Source organism: Plecotus auritus (assembly GCF_963455305.1).
Source record: "Plecotus auritus genome assembly, chromosome: 2".
Lineage (NCBI taxonomy): Eukaryota > Metazoa > Chordata > Mammalia > Chiroptera > Vespertilionidae > Plecotus > Plecotus auritus.
Genome location: NC_137771.1, coordinates 166,798,962 through 166,820,070, shown reverse-complemented (window position 1 = coordinate 166,820,070; position 21,109 = coordinate 166,798,962). Strand labels below are relative to the sequence as shown.

The window sequence follows — 21,109 nt, the reverse complement described above, 5'->3', positions numbered from 1 at the left end:
ACCGCGTCCCAATGTTTCTTGAGTTACCTTGTAAGAGTGTGTATTCCACTCTTCCTCAACTACTGGTAAATAGCCCATTCTCACTTCTGAAATCTAAGATTCCTCATCACCCCCACCCCCGCCTTTCTCCTTTGTTTAAAATGCTACATATGTCCAACGTTGCCTCACTATCTTTGGAATTTTCATGCTTATGTGAGTTCCCTATGCACATGTATTAAAATTTTATTTTCTCCTGTTAATCTGTTTCTGTTCGTTTGGTTGTTAGCCCAGCTAGAAAAACGTAGAGGGTGGGAGGGTGGGAAAATTATATATATATATATATATATATATATATATATATATATATATATACACATATATGTGTGTGTGTGTGTGTGTGTGCACGCGCGCGTGTATGTATATATATATCCCACACTATAGTGTATAGCACTGTTAGTTTGTGTATATATATATATCCCACACTATAGTGTATAGCACTGTTAGACCCCAAGGGCTTGCAAATAGTATAGCATAGGTCTCCTCGTAATAGGAAGTGATCAGACAAGGAAAAATATCAGTGGACAACATCATACTGGACAGTATAGCTGTTTAGGTATATATAGTGACCATAAAACTACAAGTTTTAACCATTGTCTAAAGTGTGCATAGTGACTGTTAGGTCCACACCAAAAGGAGCCAGGCCAAGAGATGCTGTGAGAGTTTAAGAAACGTTATTTCATTCTCTCACACCAGTGCGTCGGTGTCAGACCCGAGGGGGTGGTGAGGTTCTCTTATATAGGGTAGAAGTACGCAATATAGGGTCAGGATGTGGGTGCGAGAGTTGGTCAGTTGGAGGGGAGGTCACCAGTTGGTCAAGGGAGTCAAGGGAGGAGAGTGCACAGGTCGATCAGGCGGAAAAAAGTTCTTCTCATCCTGCTTCTGCAGGCACCCGTCGTCTGCTCAAACCTATGGGAACAGCTTATAACAATATAGATTTCAGAAGAGAGATTAGGGATAGTTCATCCTAAGAGTGACAACTTAAGCTCCGCGGAAATACATGGAAGACCAAGATGAGATCTGTGCCCTCAAGGGGTTTAGAACTAGTGGGAAGACAAATAGGATTCCCAGAGATAACTTACAACTTAAGGCAATAACTAAAGGTTCCTGGTTTCAGTTGAAGGAAAGATCAACATGAACTGGACATCTGGAGAAAGGGGTAAGAGAGGTATATTCCAGGTTGAAAAACAAAAAAGGAAATATTGCCATTATAGAATATTGTGCTGGAGACACTAAAAAGGGAAAAGCCATAATCTGCAGAGGGTGGGGGTAGCACTTGGGGTGATGGTAGTAGTGGAGGCAAAACTTAGGATGCATGTTGAAGAATGATGAAAGACAAAATAATGTTGATTAGTTAGGAATAGGCCATGTCACTCACTTTGGGAGAGGAGAAAATAGATCTCCAACACCCTACCATACAAGACTTCTTTGGGAATCCAAATGAAAACTTGAGTCAAAGTTTCTTTTATTTCTAGGAAGGTGTGCAGAACTTCAACATGAATATTCATCAAAAGTACATGACAAGGCAGTGTACTCCATAAATGAACAACACAATAACTTTCATTTTCAAAGTTAGTCTAAGATGAATATACAGGTGTAGGCAAAAGTAGGGCTACAGTACATGAAACAGTTTATTCTTGCATTATTATTTATTATTGTATTATTTTCAATGTGAGCAATGTAAACCTCATTTTGTCCACCCTTGTAGTGGAGAATAATTTTTAAAACTTCAATAAAAGAGCTTTTCTTTTCCACAAGTACAGTTTTCTGTGATCAGAAGAAAATGGAAATCACCTTGCATTACAATGAAAATATTTTCTGCAGCGAGGTTGGGAGTTAAGTGGGCTCTATGCACAGGAGGAATAAGCTGCATGTGAATCCATATAATAGTTTCACTTCCTTAACAGGTAAGGTATTTTATTCTAGTGGTTCCTAGGTATAATAAGTACCAGAATCCTAGGGCTTATGAAAAATCATAAATTTCTAGGTCCTATGCCAGCCACTAAAATGCAAATACTATGGTTTAAAAGATCCTCCATGTTCAAACTCCTAATGGTCTTCAAATTAATTTCATGCCACTAACAAGAAAAAGAATCCTGAGATGTTCTAAGTTAAAATTACAGTGGCTGAAGAGTGAGCGAAAGAGAAACGTTAGCCTGTTAATAGCTGTAGACCAGCTCTGACAAGGCTGCTCATATTCTTATATATCTGTTGGAATTTAGGATTAATTTCCAGGTGGCTATTTCCATGATTATTCACTTTTTTTTTTTCAATTACCAACATTCAATATTATTTTATACTAGAGGCTGGCAATCAGGGCCGATCAGGTTCCTCGCCTCCCCACTTCCCACTCTCTTCCTTCCCTTACTACCCACATCTACCGCCACCCACCCCCAGGTCCCCATCCCAGCCTGGGGCCCGGCCCTGATTGGGCAATCGGGGCCTGCTGGCTGGGAGGAGGGACCGGGAGGTTGGCCAGAAGGCCCCATCAGTGATCGTGACCTGTGGGCTGGGGGAAGCTCCTGCATTGAGCATCTGCCCCCTGGTGGTCAGTGCGTGTCATAGCGACCGGTCGTTCTGCTGTAACACCGCTTAGGCATATATATATATATATATATATATATATATATATATATATATATATATAATTAGTTTCAACTATACAGTATAGTGGTTAGACATATAATTTACGAAGTGATTCTCCCATAAATCCAGTACCCACCAGGCACTATACAGTGATTACAATAACTGTGCTTTCCTTTCTATCTCTATGACTATTTTGTAACTACCAATTTGTACTTCTTAATGCCTTCCCCCTTTTCACTCTGCCTACTAATCCCCTTCCCATCTGTCAACCATCAGTTTGTTCTCTATATCTATGAGTCTATTTCTATTTTATTTTGTTCTTTAGATTCCACATATAAGTGAAATCATATGGTACAGTATTTGTCTTTCTCTGACTTAATTCACTTAGCACAATACCCTCTAGGTCCATCCATGTTGTCACAAATGGATGTTCATTCTTTTTTATGACTGAATAATATTTCATTGTATATTTGTACCTACATCTTTTTTATCCAGACATTTAGGTTGCTTCCATATCTTGGCTATTGTAAATAATGCTGCAGGGGAGGCCCCTTCTAATTGCTAAATGGGATGCTGCCCAATTAATGGAATGCTTAATAAGCCCAATTTCAAAAAAAAAAAAATGCTGCAGTGAACATAGGGGTGCGTATATCTTTTTGAATTAGTGTTTTGGATTTCTTCGGATAATTACCCAGGAGTGGAATTGCTGGGTCACAAGGTAGCTCTATTTTTACATTTTTGAGAACCTTAGATACTGTTTTCTATAATGGCTGCATCAATTTGCCACAATTATCCACTTATTCACACATGAATTTTCCAGTCTGCTGGTTACAGCTCATCCACAGCAGCAGACACTTCTTCCTGGCAGATTCTGCTGAGCTTATCCCAGAACTAACTCTGCTTCCCCTTTTCCCATTCTCTTTATCTACAGCTAATGTAAATCTTTTAGAACAGCTTAAATCTTTCTCCCTGCCCCCATCCCACCACCGCCTTCTTGATGTATAATTTGCAAAATTTTGAGGCAATGGAGTTCATGTCCCAAGACTAGTCTTCTTTTTGGTCAGCAATTTTGGCTTTTTAATAAACCTTTCTTACAAAAGACTTTCAGCTGTGGAAGTTAAATTATTTGTTAACACCACATTTCCCTTTGCTCACCATGATCTAGCTATACAATTTTGTGTTAAGTTTCTCAAACATGGCAAGCTCTAAGCCACCTTAGAATCTCTGCATAACTTTTGTTTTCTATCTAGATTGCTTTTCTCTCCCATCTTTGCATCTTTGGTTCCTTCCCAACATGCTGAAACGTCATTCCTTCAGACAGATATATCCCTTCAAAATAGCACCCTCCTTATTGTCTACCTCACCCCTTTGTTTCCTTCACAACACAATCTCTATTTTACTTACTAATTAAATGTTTCCCTCATTAGAATACAAGCTGCAGGAGGGCAGAGACATATCTGTCTTGTTCACTAACACTATGTCTGGTTCATAATAGTCACTAAATAAATAAGTGGCAAAGGAGTTTCAATGTATCAAGCTAGGAAACTGTTTACAGAACAAATAAAGTATTTGTTGTCTCAGTGGTTGAGCATTGATCTATAAACCAGGAGGTCAAGGTTCAATTCTGGTCAGGGCACATGCCCAGGTTGCGGGCTCCATCCCCAGTAGGGGGTGTGCAGGTGGCAGCCGATCAATGATTCTCTCTCATCATTGATGTTTCTATCCCTCTCCTCCTCTCCCTTTCTCTCTGAAATAAATTTTTTTTAAAAAATGTGCAAAACTCCTTACACCTACAGGTGAATATGATGAAATTATGTGCGTTGGATTTTGTATATTCATGTCTTCTAATTTCAATTTCCTCTGTAAAATAGGAACAATGGTAGTATCAAAGCATTGAGATTTAAATGAAATATATAAAACTACTAATCTGGTATCTGGTGCCAACAAGAACTCTCAATAATGGTTAACTCGGCATTACCCAATACAAAGAATTTTCTTTTAAGGCTCTTAAAATCTCTAGCGTGAGAGATCTCACACAAGTGCTCCTTTTGACACTTTTACTCTTCTAATACCAAACTACTGGCAATTTCTGATTTCATGATGCTGCTGTCCACCTCCTTACCTTATGTGACAATTCCTTTACTAGAAAGCCATTCTCCTACCAACCGTCTGTCCCTTCTGGGAGTCTTGGTTTTAAACCCCAAGCTCTCTGTGAAGCTTTCCTGGGGAGACACCACCCCCCTCCCACGGAACTTATTACGCTGTCTACATGCTATCTCCGGACCTTGGGCAGAATATTAATGTTGCCTTTATTTTAACAAATTGTAATTTTTTGTAGCATTGTAACATTTATTGTTACAATCTGTCTCTTCCGCTGGACTGTGAGCTCTAGTCCTTTACAATAAGAGCACGACTGGATGCTAAAGCAAGACTGTGCGACGTGGACCCCTTTACTCAGCAGTGACGTGACCTTAGTGACGTCTCCCAACCTCCCTCATCTGTAAAAATGGGAGCGACAACTTGCAGAGCTGTTACTTGGAGTCCACGAGATTACAAGAAAGACCCTTAGGGACTGGATCCCTGAGGCCCAACGAGGAGTACATCCGCCGGCGCTGGCGGGGAAGGCGGGACCAAGAGTTCTGCGGAGCAGGCGCGTCCCACTGCGCAGGTGCAGGCAGGCAAGGCTGGGGGCTCTCTCTAGGGGCTGCGGGAGTAGTTCCGGGAGTCAGCTCGCAGCAGGGGCGCCCGGCCGTCGCGAAGCTGACGTCATCGCCGTGCGCTGCCACGTCTGCTCAGCTCTGCGGTAATGGAGGCTGAGGGAGAGTGCTGACGGCACTTGGCTCTGTTTGTAGCTTTAGCTCTGGCTCTGACTCTGCCGCTGACTCAGGGTCTGGGTCTAAGTCTGGGTCTGGCAACTCGAAGCTTGGACATCTTCTTTTCGACTCCGTGGGCTGGACGGCCTGCGGACAAGCACTTGGTTTGGAGCTCCTCAACGCGAGGAGGGAGTTCTCTTGCTTGGGGTCTCTCGTGTAAAGCTGCTGCCTGCTCCCAGGGATCCCGCCCCACCGGCCGGGCCTCCTCCATGCGTGAGTATAACGGAACTGCCGTGCTGTCCGTCTGTCCAAGGCCTGTTTCGGCTCTCCGGGTTGTGGGGCGGGGACCGCTTGTCCCCTCTTTGGGGGCAGGTCTATTGAAGTTTGTAGTCTCTCGCCATCCACCTACCCCCACTGCATCCTCTCGCCTCTTCCATTCCAGGTTTTTTTGCTCCACACCTTTCCCTTTGAGCAAGGACCAACAGTCCCTGCCTACATGCAGCGGTTTGAATAAAGCTATAGGAATAGTGCAGTCTGCAGCAGTGTTTTGAAAGCCAGAAGTTTTTTGTGTTGTTTTTTTTTTTTTTACGGTGTCATTCTTTAGTTTTTAAGTTGTATTGTGTAGTAAACAGATTTTCGTATCCATATTGGAGGAGCCGTGATTTTGCCAGATTGACGAGGACAGTTTCTTTTTCAGTCAGGATCTTCATCTGTGACTTAACTTTTCACTCTTGCAGTTTCAGTAATTTCTAAGAAATGTTACATACGTTTTTCTGGAGTGGGCATCCACTTGCGCTCCTTCCAATGTTTTCACTCTAACGGATGGAGATACCATTTGAACAGTTTTACTTTTACAGAGTTAAAAGGGTCGACTGGTCCATCATTGTCAGTCCTGACAACAACCTCTGTAGGACAGGGAACACTTTTTTTTTTCCTTTCTGATAAAGAAGCGCCTCAGTTAAAGTCAGATAATATGTAACACTTCTGAGCACAGAACCAGATCGCTTGGTAACAAAACGTAACATTTTGGACAGTGCTAATTCTCCTGTATTTCAAGTGCCTTACTGTGTAATATTATATTTGAATTGGAAGTGTTTATATTAGGTGTTTCTTGTAAATTTGTACCTGATTGTAGTATCTTTCATGTGCTATTCCTTACTGGCAAAAGATACAAATTGTGACTTCCCTGCCCTAGCTGGTTTGGCTCAGTGGATAGAGCATCTGCCTACGGACTGAAGGGTCCTGGGCTAGATTCCAGTCAAGGGCACATGCCTTGATCCCTGTGCAGAAGGCAGCCAATCAGTGATTCTCTCTCATCATTGATGTTTCTATCTCTATCTCCCTCTCCCTTCCCCTCTGAAATCAATAAAAATATTTTTAAAAAGCACAAATTGTGACTTCCCTAGTGCTGAACACACCTTAGATCAGAACTTACGCTTTTGATCTGACCTATTAGAGTTTGAGTATTCATTTCATTAGAATAAAGTAGGTAATAGATACTGAGAGCATTTGTTTGAAAATCTGGTTTTACAAGCCCTGTTCACTCAGTTTTTCTGGGTGTTTTCTTACATTGCTTAGTTTAAAAAATAGTAAACTGACATTTAAATGTGTGTCATTTTTGTTTGTTTTGTTATTGTTCAGAGTTGAAACAGGTTGACAGCCATTAACCTGGGTTGCAACTACAGGTGGCACTGGAAGCAGACTGGTTTCCGGACATGCCCGGTGGAAGGAGGGGCCCTAGTCGGCAGCAGCTAAGCCGTTCTGCTTTACCTTCTTTACAGACTTTGGTTGGTGGGGGATGCGGCAATGGAACAGGCCTGAGAAACAGGTAAAGAAGAAATAAGATTATTTGTAATTTGTAATATCCTGTGATCAGTAAGACTCACATAGAAGTCATCATGCTCTTCAGGTATTTGTTTATGAAGATAATTTCCTGACCCTGAAATAGAAATCCTGCCTTGAAAACTGAAAGCTCAGTATTTCAGAATACTTGGGAGGAGGAGAGTTGTGATATGGGGCCCACAAAGTGAAAGCAGTCCAATTCTTAGTTATGGTTCATAATCCAAATTCTAGTCATCACCTTTTTAGCTATTAAAGGAAGAGAGGGGCCCTAACCAGTTTTGTTCAGTGGTTAGATTGTTGGCTCATGGACTGAAGGGTCCTAGATTCGATTCCAGTCAAGGGCATGTACCTGAATTTCAGGCTCGATCCCCGGCCCGGGTCATGTTGTGTGCAGGAGGCAACTCATCAGTATGTCTCTCTCACATTGATGTTTCTCTGTATCTCCCCCTCCTTCCCACTCTCTCTAAAAATCAGTGGAAAAAATATCCTCGGGTGAGGATTAACAAAAATAAATAAATAAATAAATAAATAAATAAATAAATAAAAGAAGGGAGGAATGAATTAAAGCACAAGGCTTTTATTTTTTGGAGGGCAAATTAAAATTGACAGTTTATATGAGATTCTAAAATTGTAAGTCATATTCCACCAAGGGTCCTACAAATTATTCAAAAATTTGTTTGAAATTAATAAACTTTCAGCTGTAACTTAAACATCTTAAGATCTGTGTCATGTCGTATGAGAATAAAGAACATGATTTCTTTGTTTTGTTTTATTAATTCTTACCGAGTATATTTTTTCCATTGATTTTTAGAGAGAGATTGGGAGGGAGGGAGTATGGGAGGGAGTGGAGAGAGAGAAACACTGATGTGAGAGAGAATCATTGATTGGCTGCCTCTTGCACCGCCCCCCCCCCCCCCCCCCCGGCCGGGGGGATCAAGCAGGCAACCTGTGCATATGCCCTGACTGGGAATCGAACCCTGACCTCCTGGTTCATAGGTCTATGCTCAACCACTGAGCCACATCAACCAGGCTTTAATTGATTTTTCTTAGAGAGGGAGAGGAAGGGAGAGGGAGAGAGAAACATCAATTTGTTGTTTCACTTATTTATTCCCCCATTGATTGATTCTTGTATATGCTCAGATCAAACTCACAAGCTTGGTTTGTCGGGTCAGTGCTCTAATCAACTGAGCTACCTGACCAGTGCAGCTCTGCCTCTATATTAACTCCAGCAGTTCTTTGTTCTTCTGCTTGGACTTTGAGGATTCCCCTAGATCCGTGGTCGGCAAACTGTGGCTTGCGAGCCACATGCGGCTCTTTGGCCCCTTGAGTGTGGCTCTTCCACAAAATACCACGGCCTGGGTGAGTCTATTTTGAAGAAGTGGCGTTAGAAGAAGTTTAAGTTTAAAAAATTTGGCTCTCAAAAGAAATTTCAATCGTTGTACTGTTGATATTTGGCTCTGTTGACTAATGAGTTTGCCGACCACTGGTCTAGATAATTATGTTCTCAAATTGTCCCGTGGAATTCCTCCTCAGTGCCTCAGGGGTTGCTATGGAAGTGCTTTGAGGGACGAAAGAGGCTGGAAGGCCTAGCAATCTAGGCTTCAGGTTTCTTAGCCCTCTCTTAATCAGACTAACTCCTTCTATGAGTTTTAAGTATTGGGAGACCATGTAAAATACCTTTTGGGGAGAAAAAATGAAGTGTTCTGCTATTAAAAAAAGAGCTGAAAACCACATTCCTACGTGATTATGCTTGTACTTAAAAAGTGTGCAAGTAGAGTACTGGGAAGAACTAGGAACATTTGGAAATTACCTCTGCTCTTAGGTGATTTTAGCTATGATCATGTTTGCTTTTCTCTGCCTTCCTTGTAGCCCTTTATCCTGGCTTTCGAAGTTCCAATCATGGTTGCCTCGACCTACCATTCTTCATCTGCTCTCCTCCTTTAACATATATTTCTTCAGCAATTAACTGAGGTGGTGGGGAGAAAAACATATTTTTCAACAGATTAGAATAAAGTGAAAGATCATAGTTGTTCATGGTTTGCAAAGTCACTGTTATTGAGTGACTATTTTGTGACATTTTTACCTAAAGAGGTTATTTTGGGAGAAGATATTCTATATTTGTTTCTTGATGGGAAAGAAGCAGCCTAGAATAGTTTATCATATAAGACCTGGGGTAGAGTTATAAAAAATAGGGATAAAAACCAGTGGTAGACAGCCTAGAACAGGGGTGGGCAAACTTTTTGACTCGAGGGCCACAATGGGTTCTTAAACTGCACCGGAGGGCCAGAACAAAAGCATGGATGGAGTGTTTGTGTGAACTAATATAAATTCAAAGTAAAGGAGCGGAGGGGAGAGCAAGAGAACCCTTCGCTCTTTCGGCTCCGCGGGCCGGATAGAACAGCCGAACGGGCCGTATCCGGCCCGTGGGCCGTAGTTTGCCCACGGCTGGCCTAGAATATAGTTTCAGGCAGGATGTATACAAAGACAGGGTCCAGACGGGGAGAACTCTCTTCTGGAGTGTCTGCAGAGTACTGAAGAGAGAAATAGATAATTGCTTAGGTGTGATATAATTTCAGGTGATATCTTTGATTCTGTAAGACAGGTCAGCTGGAGAAGAGAGCATTGTGCCCGATTGGTGAAGTTAAACTTGAGAATGTCATAGAGCTAGTTTGGTGACATAGTCAAGATTGAAGTCTATAGTTCCCTGTCCTGTTTTCCACCTGTGGGGAGCAGGGATTTGTTCTTAGGACAGCTTGCATAGATGATTGCCTCCTAAAGGAGGAGGATATACTGTGAGTTTCCTAGAGCTTATAGTTGAGGGAGAATCTTATTTGAGAAGGACCGAGTGAGTTTTTCTTTGTTTTGTCCTTGCAGGTACTTTGTTACTAATATCACCTGAGCAAGTTCAAATGATCACTGCTTTATCCCTTCCTATTCTTTTTTATTCCTTTGAAGCCTCCTTGCTTTATCCATGTACTTAGGTAAATTCTTTTGCTTGCTGGCTCCATAAAAGCCAGTCTCAGACCTGGTATGTTAACTCTGTCTCATACAAACTTTATATGCAAGGACGAAGCAGGTATTCAACATAAACCACATTGTTTGCACAGATGCTTTAGGCACAGTGAGCCACTCTTATTATTTAGTGAAACTTTTATGTCATAAGGGAACTGTTTTCCAGTCAAGTTCCAGATGCCAGCTTTGCAAGCAGGCATTTCTAAGGTTGGCTATGCTGAGCACCTGCTTTCCTTTTGGGATTCTGGAGATGGTGTACTGCTAGGCAGAGAGTACCGCTATGGCCAGCCCTCAGTAAAAACTTTGCGTGCTGAGTCTATAATGAACCTTCCTTATAGATAGCACTTAACACATATTGTTGCAAATATTTACTGAGAGTTATGTATGTCCTGTATGACTCCACTGAGAAAGGATTCTTGGAAATGTGCACTTGGTTTTCTCCAGACTTTGCCCCATGTACCTTTTCCTCTGCTGATTTTGATTTGTATCCCTTTGCTGTAATAAATCTTAGCTGTGAGCACAACTATATGCCGAGTCCCATGAATCCTCCTAGCAAATCATCAAACCTGGGCTTGGCCTTGGGGACCTGCAACACAGTTTAAAGGATAATACTCAGTGTTAACATTGAGAAGAGTTCATTAAAGAGAATCTATTACAACCCTTGTATTATAGGCTCAGGGATATAGTTACTTTCTCAAAAACCACAGCTGATTAGTGGAAAATGTGGGAGAACTATTCCACATTGTATCTCAAACATTTGTATCTCTTTGGTTTTCTTTATTATATTTTCATATCCTGTTAGAGGAATACGTCTTTTTTTTTTTTAAGCCATGTCTTGCTGCCCTAGGAATAATTAAAAAAAAATAAATCTGTAATTTTCTTTCTTTCCTCCCCCCCCCCCCAATTCTTTATTGTGAAAAGTATTAAATATGTCTCCTTTTTCCCCCATTGACCTCTCCCCGGCCACTCCCACCCCCCAGCACATGCCCTCACCCCCCTACTGTCTGTGTCCTATGCTTATATACATGCAAGTCCTTTGATTGATCACTTATGGCACCACCTCCCCCGCCCCCCCCCCCCCCCCCCCGCAACATTCCCTCTTAGGTTTGGTGGTCTGTTCAATGCTTCTATGACTCTGGATCTATTTTTGTTCATCAGTTTATGTTGTTCATTATAATCCACAAATGAGTGAGATCATGTGATATTTATCTTTCTACAACTGGCTTACTTCATTTAGCATAATGCTCTCCAGGTCCATCCATGCTGTTGCAGATGGTGAGAGTTCCTTCTTTCTTACAGCATCGTAGTATTCCATTGTGTAGATGTACACAGTTTTCTAATCCATTCATCTGCTGATGGGCATTTAGGTTGTTTTCAAATCTTAGCTATTGTAAATTGTGCTGCTATGAACATATGGGTGCATATATCCTTTCTAATTGGTGTTTCTGATTTCTTGGGATATATTCCTAGAAGTGGGATTACTGGGTCCAATGGAAGTTCCATTTTTAATTTTTTGAGGAAACGCCATACTGTTTTCCACAGTGGCTGCACCAGTATGCATTCGCACCAGCAGTGCAAGAGAGTTCCTTTGTCTCCACATCCTCGCCAGCACTTGTTGTTTGTTGATTTGTTGATGACAGCCATTCTGACAGGTGTGAGATGGTACCTCATTGTACCTCTTGGATGATTAGTGACTTTGAGCATGTTTTCATATGTCTCTTGGCCTTCTGTATGTCCTCTTTCGAAAAGTCTAATTAGGTCCTTTAACCATTTTTTGATTGTAATGTTTATCTTCCTTTTGTTGAGTTTAGAGTTCCCTGTAAATTTTGGAGATTAAACCCTTATCGAAGATAACATTGGTAAATATGTTCTCCCATGCAGTGGGCTTTCTTGTTTTGTTGATGGTTTCTTTTGCTGTGCAGAAGCTTTTTATTTTGATGTAGTCCCATTTGTTTATTTTCTCCTTAGTTTCCATTGTCCTAGGAGCTGTATTGGTAAAGATATTGCTATGACATATGTCTTGATATTTTTGCTGCCTATGGATTCTACTAAGATTTCCATGGCTTCCCATCTTAGGTTTAAGTCCTTTATCCATTTTGAGTTTATTTTTGTGTATGGTGTAAGTTGGTGGTCTAGTTTCATTTTTTTGCATGTATCTGTCCAATTTTCCCAAAAACCATTTATTGAAGAGAATGTCTTGACTCCATTGTATGCTCTTGCCTCCTTTGTTAAAAATTAATTGAGCATAATGGCTTGGGCTAATTTTTGGGTTCTCTGTTCCGTTCCATTGATCTATATGTCTGTTCTTGTGCCAGTACCAGGCAGTTTTGAGAACAATGGCTTTGTAATACAGCTTGAAATCTGGTATTGAGATCCCACCTACTTTGTTCTTCTTTCTCAGGATTGCTGTGACTATTCAGGGTCTTTTTTTATTCCAGATGAATTTTTGGAGAGTTCTTTCTAGGTCTGTGAAATATTGTTGGTATTTTAATGGGGAGTGCATTGAATCTATAGATTGCTTTGGGTAGTATGGACATTTTAATGATGTTGATTCTCCCAATCCATGAACATGTTATGTTCTTCCATCTGTTTACGTCTTCCTCTATCTCTTCTTTCAGTGTCCTGTAGTTTTCCGCATATAGGTCTTTTACCTCCTTAGTTAAGTTTATTCCTAGGTATCTTAATTTTTTTGGTGCGATGGTAAATGAGATTGCTTTTTTAGTCTCTCTTTCTGTAAGTTCACTATTGGTGTATAGAAATGCCATAGATTTCTTGGCATTAATTTTGTATCCTGCTACATTGCCGAATTCATTTATTAAGTCTATTAGTTTTTTGATGGAGTCTTTCGGGTTTTTTATGTACAATATCATGTCATCTGCAAATAAGGACAGCTTTACTTCTTCTTTTCCAATTTGGATGCCTTTTATTTCTTCTTCTTGTCTAATTGCAATGGCTGATACTTCCAGTACTATGTTGAATAGGAGTGGTGAGAGTGGGCATCCCTGTCTTGTTCCTGTTTTTAGGGGAAATGGTTTTAGTTTTTGCCCATTGAGTATGATGTTAGCTGTGCGTTTATCATATACTAGAGGCCCGGTGCACGAAATTCGTGCACGGGGCGGGTGGGGGGGGGCAGGGGCGGGTGTCCATCAGCCCAGGCTGCACCCTCTCCAATCTGGGATCCCTCTCACAATCCAGGACTGCTGGCTCCCAACTACTCGCCTGCCTGCCTTCCTGATTGCCCCTAACCACTTCTGCCTGCCAGCCTGATCACCCCCTAACCACTCCCCTGCCAGCCTGATTGATGCCTAACTGCTCCCCTGCCAGCCTGTTTGCCCCTAACTGCCCTCCCCTGCAGGCCTGGTGCCCCCCAACTGCTCTCCCCTGCAGGCCTGGGTCCCCCTCAACTGCCCTCCCCTGCAGGCCTGGTCACCCCTAACTGCCCTCCCCTGCAGGCCTGGTCCCCCCCCAACTGCTCTCCCCTGCAGGCCTGGGTCCCTCCCAACTGCCTTTCCCTGCAGGCCTGGTCGTCCCCAACTTCCCTCCTCTGCCGTCTTGGTCACCCATAACTGCCCTCCCCTGCAGGCTTGATCACCCCCAACTGCCCTCCCTTGCAGGCCCGGTCCCTCCCAACTGCCCTCCCCTGCTGGCCTGATTGCCCACAACTGCCCTCCCTTGCAGGCCTGGTCCCTCCCAACTGCCCTCCCTCGCTGGCCATCTTGTGGTGGCCATCTTGTGTCCACATGGGGACAGGATCTTTGACCACATGGGGCAGCCATCTTGTGTGTTGGAGTGATGTTCAGTCTGCATATTACTCTTTTATTAGATAGGATAGAGGCCTGGTGCACAGGTGGGGGCCAGCTGGTTTGCTCTGAAGGGTGTCCCGGATCAGGGTGGGGGTTCCCTTGGGGCAGGGGTGGGCAAACTTTTTGACTCGAGGGCCACAATGGGTTCTTAAACTGGACCGGAGGGCCGGAACAAAAGCATGGATGGAGTGTTTGTGTGAATTAATATAAGTTCAAAGTAAAGGAGCGGAGGGGAGAGCAAGAGAACCGGATAGAACAGTCGGATCTGGCCCACAGGCCATAGTTTGCCCAAGGCTTCCTTGGGGTGTGGGGCGGCCTGGGCGAGGGGCCTGTGGTGGTTTGCAGGCCGGCCACGCCCCCCGGCGACCCAAGCAGAGGCCCTGGTATCTGGGGTTTATTTATCTTCTACAATTGAAACTTTGTAGCCTGGAGCAGAGCCAAGCCTTCTGCTTGCTCTGTGGTGGCAGCCATTTTTTTTTTTTTTTGATTTATGTATCTTCTATAATTGAAACTTTGTAGCCTTAAGTGGAGGCCTGAGCCGGCCAGGGTGTGCGGAAAGCTTGGCTTCCTCCATCGCCGGGGGCAACCCTAGACTCCTGCTCTTTCCAGTTGCGTGGCTGCCGCCATTTCTGTTTGGGTTTATGTATTTTCTATCATTGAAACTTTGTAGCCTTGAGTGGAGGCCTGGGCCGGCCAGGGCAGGCGGAAAGCTTGGCTTCCTCCATCGCCAGGGAAACCCAAACCTCCCTCCTGCTCTCTGTGGCTGTAGGCATCTTGGTTGGGTTTATTTGCATATTTGCTCCTGATTGGCTGGTGGGCGTGGCTTGTGGGTGTAGTGGAGTGAGGGTTAATTTGCATATTACTCTTTTATTAGATAGGATAGCTTTTATTATGTTGAGGTATGATCCTTCTATTCCCACCTTATTGAGAGTTTTTATCAAGAAAGGGTGTTGGATTTTGTCAAATGCTTTTTCTGCATCAATTGATATGACTACTTGATTTTTATCTCAATTTGTTTATGTGATGTATCACGTTTATTGATTTGTGGATATTGTACCATCCTTGCATTCCTGGGATAAATCCTACTTGGTCATGGTGTATGATCTTTCTGATGTATTGCTGGATCTGATTTGCTAGAATTTTGTTGAGGATTTTGGCATGTATGTTCATGAGGGATATTGGCCTGTAATTCTCTTTTATTGTGTTGTCTTTATCTGGTTTTGGTATTAGGGTGATGCTGGCTTCATAGAAGGAGCTTGGAAGTGTTCCTTCCTCTTGAATTTTTTGGAATAGTCTGAGGAGGATAGGTTTTAGTTCTTCCTTGAATTTTTGGTAAAACTTCACTGTGAAGCCGTCTGGCCCCGGGCTTTTGTTTGCTGGAAGCTTTTTGATGACTGCTTCAATTTCTTCCATAGTTATTGGCCTATTGAGATGTTTAGGTTCTTCCTGATTGAGTTTTGGAAGGTTATATTTTTTTAGGAATATGTCCATTTCCTCCAGGTTGTCCAGTTTGTTGGAATAGAGTTATTTGTAGTATTTTTTAACAATCCTTTGTATTTCTGTGGGGTCTGTTGTTATTTCACCTTTTTCATTTCTGATTTTGTTTATTTGGGTTCTCTCTCTTTGCTTCTTGGTGAGCCTGGCTAGAGGTTCATCAATCTTGTTTATCCTTTCAAAGAACCAGCTCTTGGTTTTGTTGATCTTTTGTATTGTTTTTTTGGTCTCTATGTCGTTTATCTACGCTCTTATCTTTATTATTTCCTTCCTTCTGCTTACACTGGGCATTTCTTGTTGCTCTCTTTCTAACTCTTTGAGTTGTAGGGTTAGGTAATTTATTACCATTGTTTCTTGTTTTTTGCAGTAGGCTTGTAGAGCTATGAACTTCCCTCTCAAGACTGCTTTTGCTGTGTCCCATAGATTTTTGGATTGTTGTGTTTTCGTTGCCATGATGTTTTTTATTTCTTCCTTGATCTCTCTGGTAACCCAGTCATTGTTTAATAGCATGCTGTTTAGTCTCCATGTGTTTGATTTTTTTGGATTGTTTTTATTGTAGTTGATTTCCAGTTTTATGCCACTGTGATCTGAGAAGATGCTTGATATGATTTCTATCTTCTTGAATTTGAAGAGATTTTGCCTATGTCCCAACATATGGTCTGCCTTTGAAAATGACCCATGTGCACTTGAGAAGAACGTATATTCTGTGGCTTTGGGATGAAATGTTCTGAAGATGTCAATTAATTCCATCTGGTCTAGTGAGTCATTTAGGATTGATGTTTCTTTGCTGATTTTTTGTTTACAGGATTTGTTCAATGGTGATAGTGGGGTATTAAAGTCTCCTACTATGATTGTATTGCTGTCAATCTCTCCTTTGATATCTTCCAGGAGTTTTTTTATGTATTTGGGTGCTCCTGTATTGGGTGCATATATGTTTACCAGAGTTATTATTTCTTCTTGTTGGATTGTTCCCTTTAGTATTATGAAGTGGCCTTCCTTATCTCTTATGTTCTTCACTTTGAGATCTAATTTGTCAGATATAAGTATTGCTACCCCAGCTTTTTTTTTCATTTCCATTCGCCTGAAAAACCTTTTTCCATCCCTTTACCCTCAGTCTGTATGCGTCTTTTTTTCTGAGGTGGGTTTCTTGTAGACAGCAGATATATGGGTTGTGTTTTCTTATCCAATCCGTTACCCTATGTCTTTTGATTGGGGCATTTAATCCATTTACATTTAAAGTTATTATTGATAGGTACTTATTTGTCACCATTTTTATTCTTTACCCCTGTGTTCCTTCTTCGCTTCCTATTTCTTTTTTTTACAGCAGACCCTTTAGCATTTCTTGCATTGCTGGTTTGGTGGTAATAAATTCCCTTAGTCCTTTTTTGTCTATGAAGCTCCTGATTTCACCCTCAATTTTGATTGATAGCCTTGCTGGGTACAGTATTCTTGGATTCAGACCCTTCCTTTGCATGACTTTGTATATTTTATTCCATTTCCTTCTGGCCTGATGAGTTTCTGTTGAGAAACCAGTTGCTAGTCTGATGGGGGTTCCTTTGTAGGTAACTTTCTGTCTTTCTCTGGCTGCTTTTAAGATTCTTACTTTGTCGTTGGTGTTTGCCAATTTAATTATAACGTGCCTTGCCATCGTTCTTTTGGGGTTTATTTTGCTTGGGACTCTGTGAGCTTCTTGGATTTGTGTGTGTTTTTTCTTCCCTATATCAGGGAAGTTTTCTGTCATTATTTCTTCAAACAGGTTTTTTATTCCTTGCTCAGTTTCCTCTCCTTCTGGAACCCCTGTTATGCAGATGTTGTTTTGTTTCATGTTGTCCCAAAGTTCCCTTAGGCTCTCCTCCTACTTTTTAATTTTTTTTTTTTTCTAGAAGCTGCTCTACTTGGGTATTTTTTCCTACCTTGTCCTCTAGCTCACTGATGCGGTCCTCTGCTTCTTCTAGTCTACTCTGGATGCTTTCTATTGAGTTCTTTACAGCAGCGATGTCATTTTTCATTTCTTCTTGGTTCTTCTTCATTTCCTCTTGGTTCTTGCTCATATTGTCGAATTTATCTTCCATTCTTTTCAGCCACCTTATGACCATTTCTCTGAATTCTTTCTCTGACAGGTTGCTTGCCTCCATTTTGTTTACTTCCTTTTCTGGTGATGCCTGCTTTTCTTTCATATGCGGGCTGTTTCTTTGTCTCCCCATGGTCTCTCTTCTCCGGGTGTCTGGTTATGTAGTTTTCTCTCTTCTGCATTGATTTAAAGGCACAAAATACAACACAACCAGGTACAACGCACAAGGCACTGAACAGAAATGTATTCACGATATTAATAACCCCAAATAAAGGTGACCACCAGAGAAAGGCAAATTAGGGGATAGGAGAGAAAGAGGAAGAGAAGAAAGAAAAAGGAAAGAAAGGAGTGCCAAAATGAAATTGGGAAAAGGAAAAAAAAAAGTAAGAGAGAAAAGAAAGAGAATAAGAAAGAAAAGGGGAACAAACTATATATTTGGGGAGAAAACGCCAATAGAACAGCCACTAATCCCAGAAAATACCAGCAACAAGTACCTGGAGATGAATACAAACTACAAGCAACAACTAATATCAAGCGAGGGAGGGAAAACAGAAGCAAAAAACAAAAAAAACAAAGCAAACAAACACAACAAAAAAAAAGAATAAGCAAAACAATTTCACAAGCAAACATAAAAAAATCGATATAATCAACATTCAAGCAAACAACAACAAAAGGACAGAGAGAAAAATAATTTTTTGGATAGTGAAGACAGAGAAGAGGGAGGTGTGTATGAACTCGGAGCAGGGGCTGGGAAATTAGATATATAAGTAGGGTGAAATTTTAACGGGGTAAAAAGAAAGAATAGGACGAATCTAAAGCAGGAGAAGGGTAAGAGAAACAGGACAACAAAAGGGGAAAAGTTAGGAAGAGAGTGATGGCATAAAGGTAGAGTTGAGATAGAGTAGAATGATGCTAAAGGAAAGATGAAAATAGACTGTAGAACACTAATCTCACAAGTCAAATAAAGAGACAATAAAATGATACTTTTTTTAGAAGAAAGGTAAAATAGTAGTAGTAATAATAAAAATAAAAATAAAATGTGCAGTAGTGAAGTTCATTCACTTCCTCTATTTTTCTGTTTGGCACGCCTGTTTCCCAGTCAGGACAGTATTGTGGTTCCCTGCATTCCACTGCTCCTCAGTGTTGTAAGCCAGTCCTGATTTTTAAGCAGGCAGTGTGTCTTACTTTCTTATATTCCTTTATTTGTGATTACACAAGAGTCAGTTTGTGATTCAGCCCCTGGGTGGCAGTGTTTCTGGATTGACCTCTGGGTCTATAGGTCCTCTCTAGCCTGTGCTTAGATCCTGCTTTCCCTGTGGCACTCAATACCGGTTTGTGGGAGTGGGCTGCCCCAGAGCTGGTTCTCCGATGGTCACTCCCCACTCCGATCCCCAGGTTCCAGAAAAACAGCTTTCCCCTGCAGTCTCCTAGGGTGTCCCCAACTGGGTGATCCCATGCACTGGGCTCAGCAATCAGAAGCAAGGATTTAAAGAGGAGAAAGCGCAAGTGTGCGAACTCCGGGGATGCGCGTAAGTCTGCGCAGTCCTTCCTCCCCTTTCCCCCCCCCCCCCCCCCCCCGCCGTGTCCAAGCAGCCGGCACACTTTTAAAATTTTTAGGCTGTCCTTCTGCGTCTGATCAAAATGGGTTGCTTTTTAGAGATCCCCTCTGTTAGCAGCTCTGAGGACTCCCTTCCACATTCACAGATCACGCCAGCCCCAACAGCCATGGATTTTTTTAGGCGCAGACTTCCCCCGGTCCTCCAGCTTCCGCAGTGCACGCGTTTCTCTGTCCTGCCGGGACCAGAGACCTCACCTTATCCCAGGTGAAATCTGATCTTTCCGTGGTGGAGTGTTGAGCTCCTCTGAATCCGTGTGTTTGCGCCAATTGGGGACCGGTGCTCTGGGGTTCGCAGCTGTTCGGTGGGTGCCGCGGTTGTAGATTTTCAGGCTTCTGATAATATCCACTTTCCCCTTCAAGGTGGCGCGGTCTCTGCGTCAAATATGGTGGCTCCGGGAGGGAACCCAGCAGCAGTGTGGGCTTCCTGGTCAGGGGAGCCCCGTCCAGCAGTCCCCCACCTTCTCCTGGAGTATAGCTGTCCCTTAACTCACCAACAGACACTCCCCATGCGACCCTCAGCTGTTCTTTCTATCTACTCCGGGACAAGGCTCAGGACACATCTGTCTATTCCGCCGCCTTTTTTTTTTTTTTAAAGCCTGTATATCTTAACTAGTATTTTAAGAGATTTCTATTTTTCTTATGACTATATTGGTCCGCTGTCTTCTCAACCTAAAGGTATGTATTTGTAGTAAAGTAGGAAAATTATAGTCCTTAAGATTATGGTCTGATAGACAAGACATCCTATTGAATAAAGAGGGGAATATGCTAATTGACCCTCACACCATTGCAACGATGGTGGTGCCCACAGCCAATAAGGAGGGAATATGCTAATTGACTGCCACACCCTCAAAGATGGCAGTGCCCACAGCCACAGATGGTGGTGCACAGTCCCCACAGCCCTGCCGGAGCAGCAGGCACGCAGCACAGCTGGGCCCGCCCCCCAGGTGGGTCCGGCCGCGCCTCGCGCCTGCCTCTGGAATCCCCCAGTCCCCTTAGCTCCCAGCTGCTCTGGATCAGCTCGAGGCACAGGCAAGCCTCAGATGTTGGCTGCCCAGCTGCCCAGGGCCGGCCCAAGGCGCAGGCAAGCCTCGGATGGGGCTGCCCAGCCACCCAGGGCCACCCGAGGCTCATGTAACCAGGGCTGGCCGAAGCGAAGCGCTGCTGGCAGTGGCAGCAACAGAGGTGTGATGGGGGCGTCACCTTTCCCTGATTGCCGGGTTGCCTCCCGCCCCTGAGGGCTCCCAGACTGTGAGAGGGGGCAGGCTGAGCTGAGGGACCCTCCCCCCTCCAGTACATGAATTTTCATGCACCAGGCCTCTAGTAGATATATACAAAAATTATATAATAGTATGAACAGTACAATATTAAAGACATATTTTATGTGCCAGCGAGTCAGCTCCAACTCCTGGTGAGCCTGTGAATTAGTGATGTCCACAGGGTCCTGTACTCAACAATGTTCTGTGCCTAAGACTTCTTTTATGGAGTCAGTCCATCTCACTATGGTCTTCTTTTCCTGCTGCCTTACATTTTTCCCAGCATAAAGGCATAGTTTAGGTGTAATGGTGGCACAGAGGAGAGATGAATTAGTTTTGATTGAGTAAATCAGAGTAAGCTTCATAGGGGATATACTTGATCATTTAAAAAGTCATCAAGGATTTTTTCAGTAAATGTGTATGTGAGAGGTTAAGGAGGATGTTTTTGGAGATGAAGCTAGTCTGTTAAGCAGAGGACCTCATAGGACATACTAAATTTTTTCAATATTATCCTGTTGGTAGTGGAGAGGCATTCATTCAAGAGAGTAACATTTTAGAAAGATCAGACTTTCACTTTAGAA

General features: G+C 42.7%; 1 protein-coding gene across 2 annotated transcripts in view; it reads left to right on the top strand.

The window, feature by feature from the left end:
* The first annotated feature begins 5,302 nt into the window (after positions 1-5,302).
* Positions 5,303-21,109, top strand: part of TMEM39A (transmembrane protein 39A) — a 43,625-nt gene continuing 27,818 nt past the window's right edge. Inside the window, exons 1-2 of one of the 2 annotated variants that reach the window (XM_080657798.1) lie at positions 5,303-5,708; positions 7,077-7,263. In XM_080657798.1, the coding sequence (XP_080513924.1) occupies positions 7,151-7,263 (113 nt within the window). In that variant the 5' untranslated portion in view covers positions 5,303-5,708; positions 7,077-7,150. The remainder of the gene's footprint in view (positions 5,709-7,076; positions 7,264-21,109) is intronic. The other variant, XM_080657799.1, reaches the window with a different exon arrangement.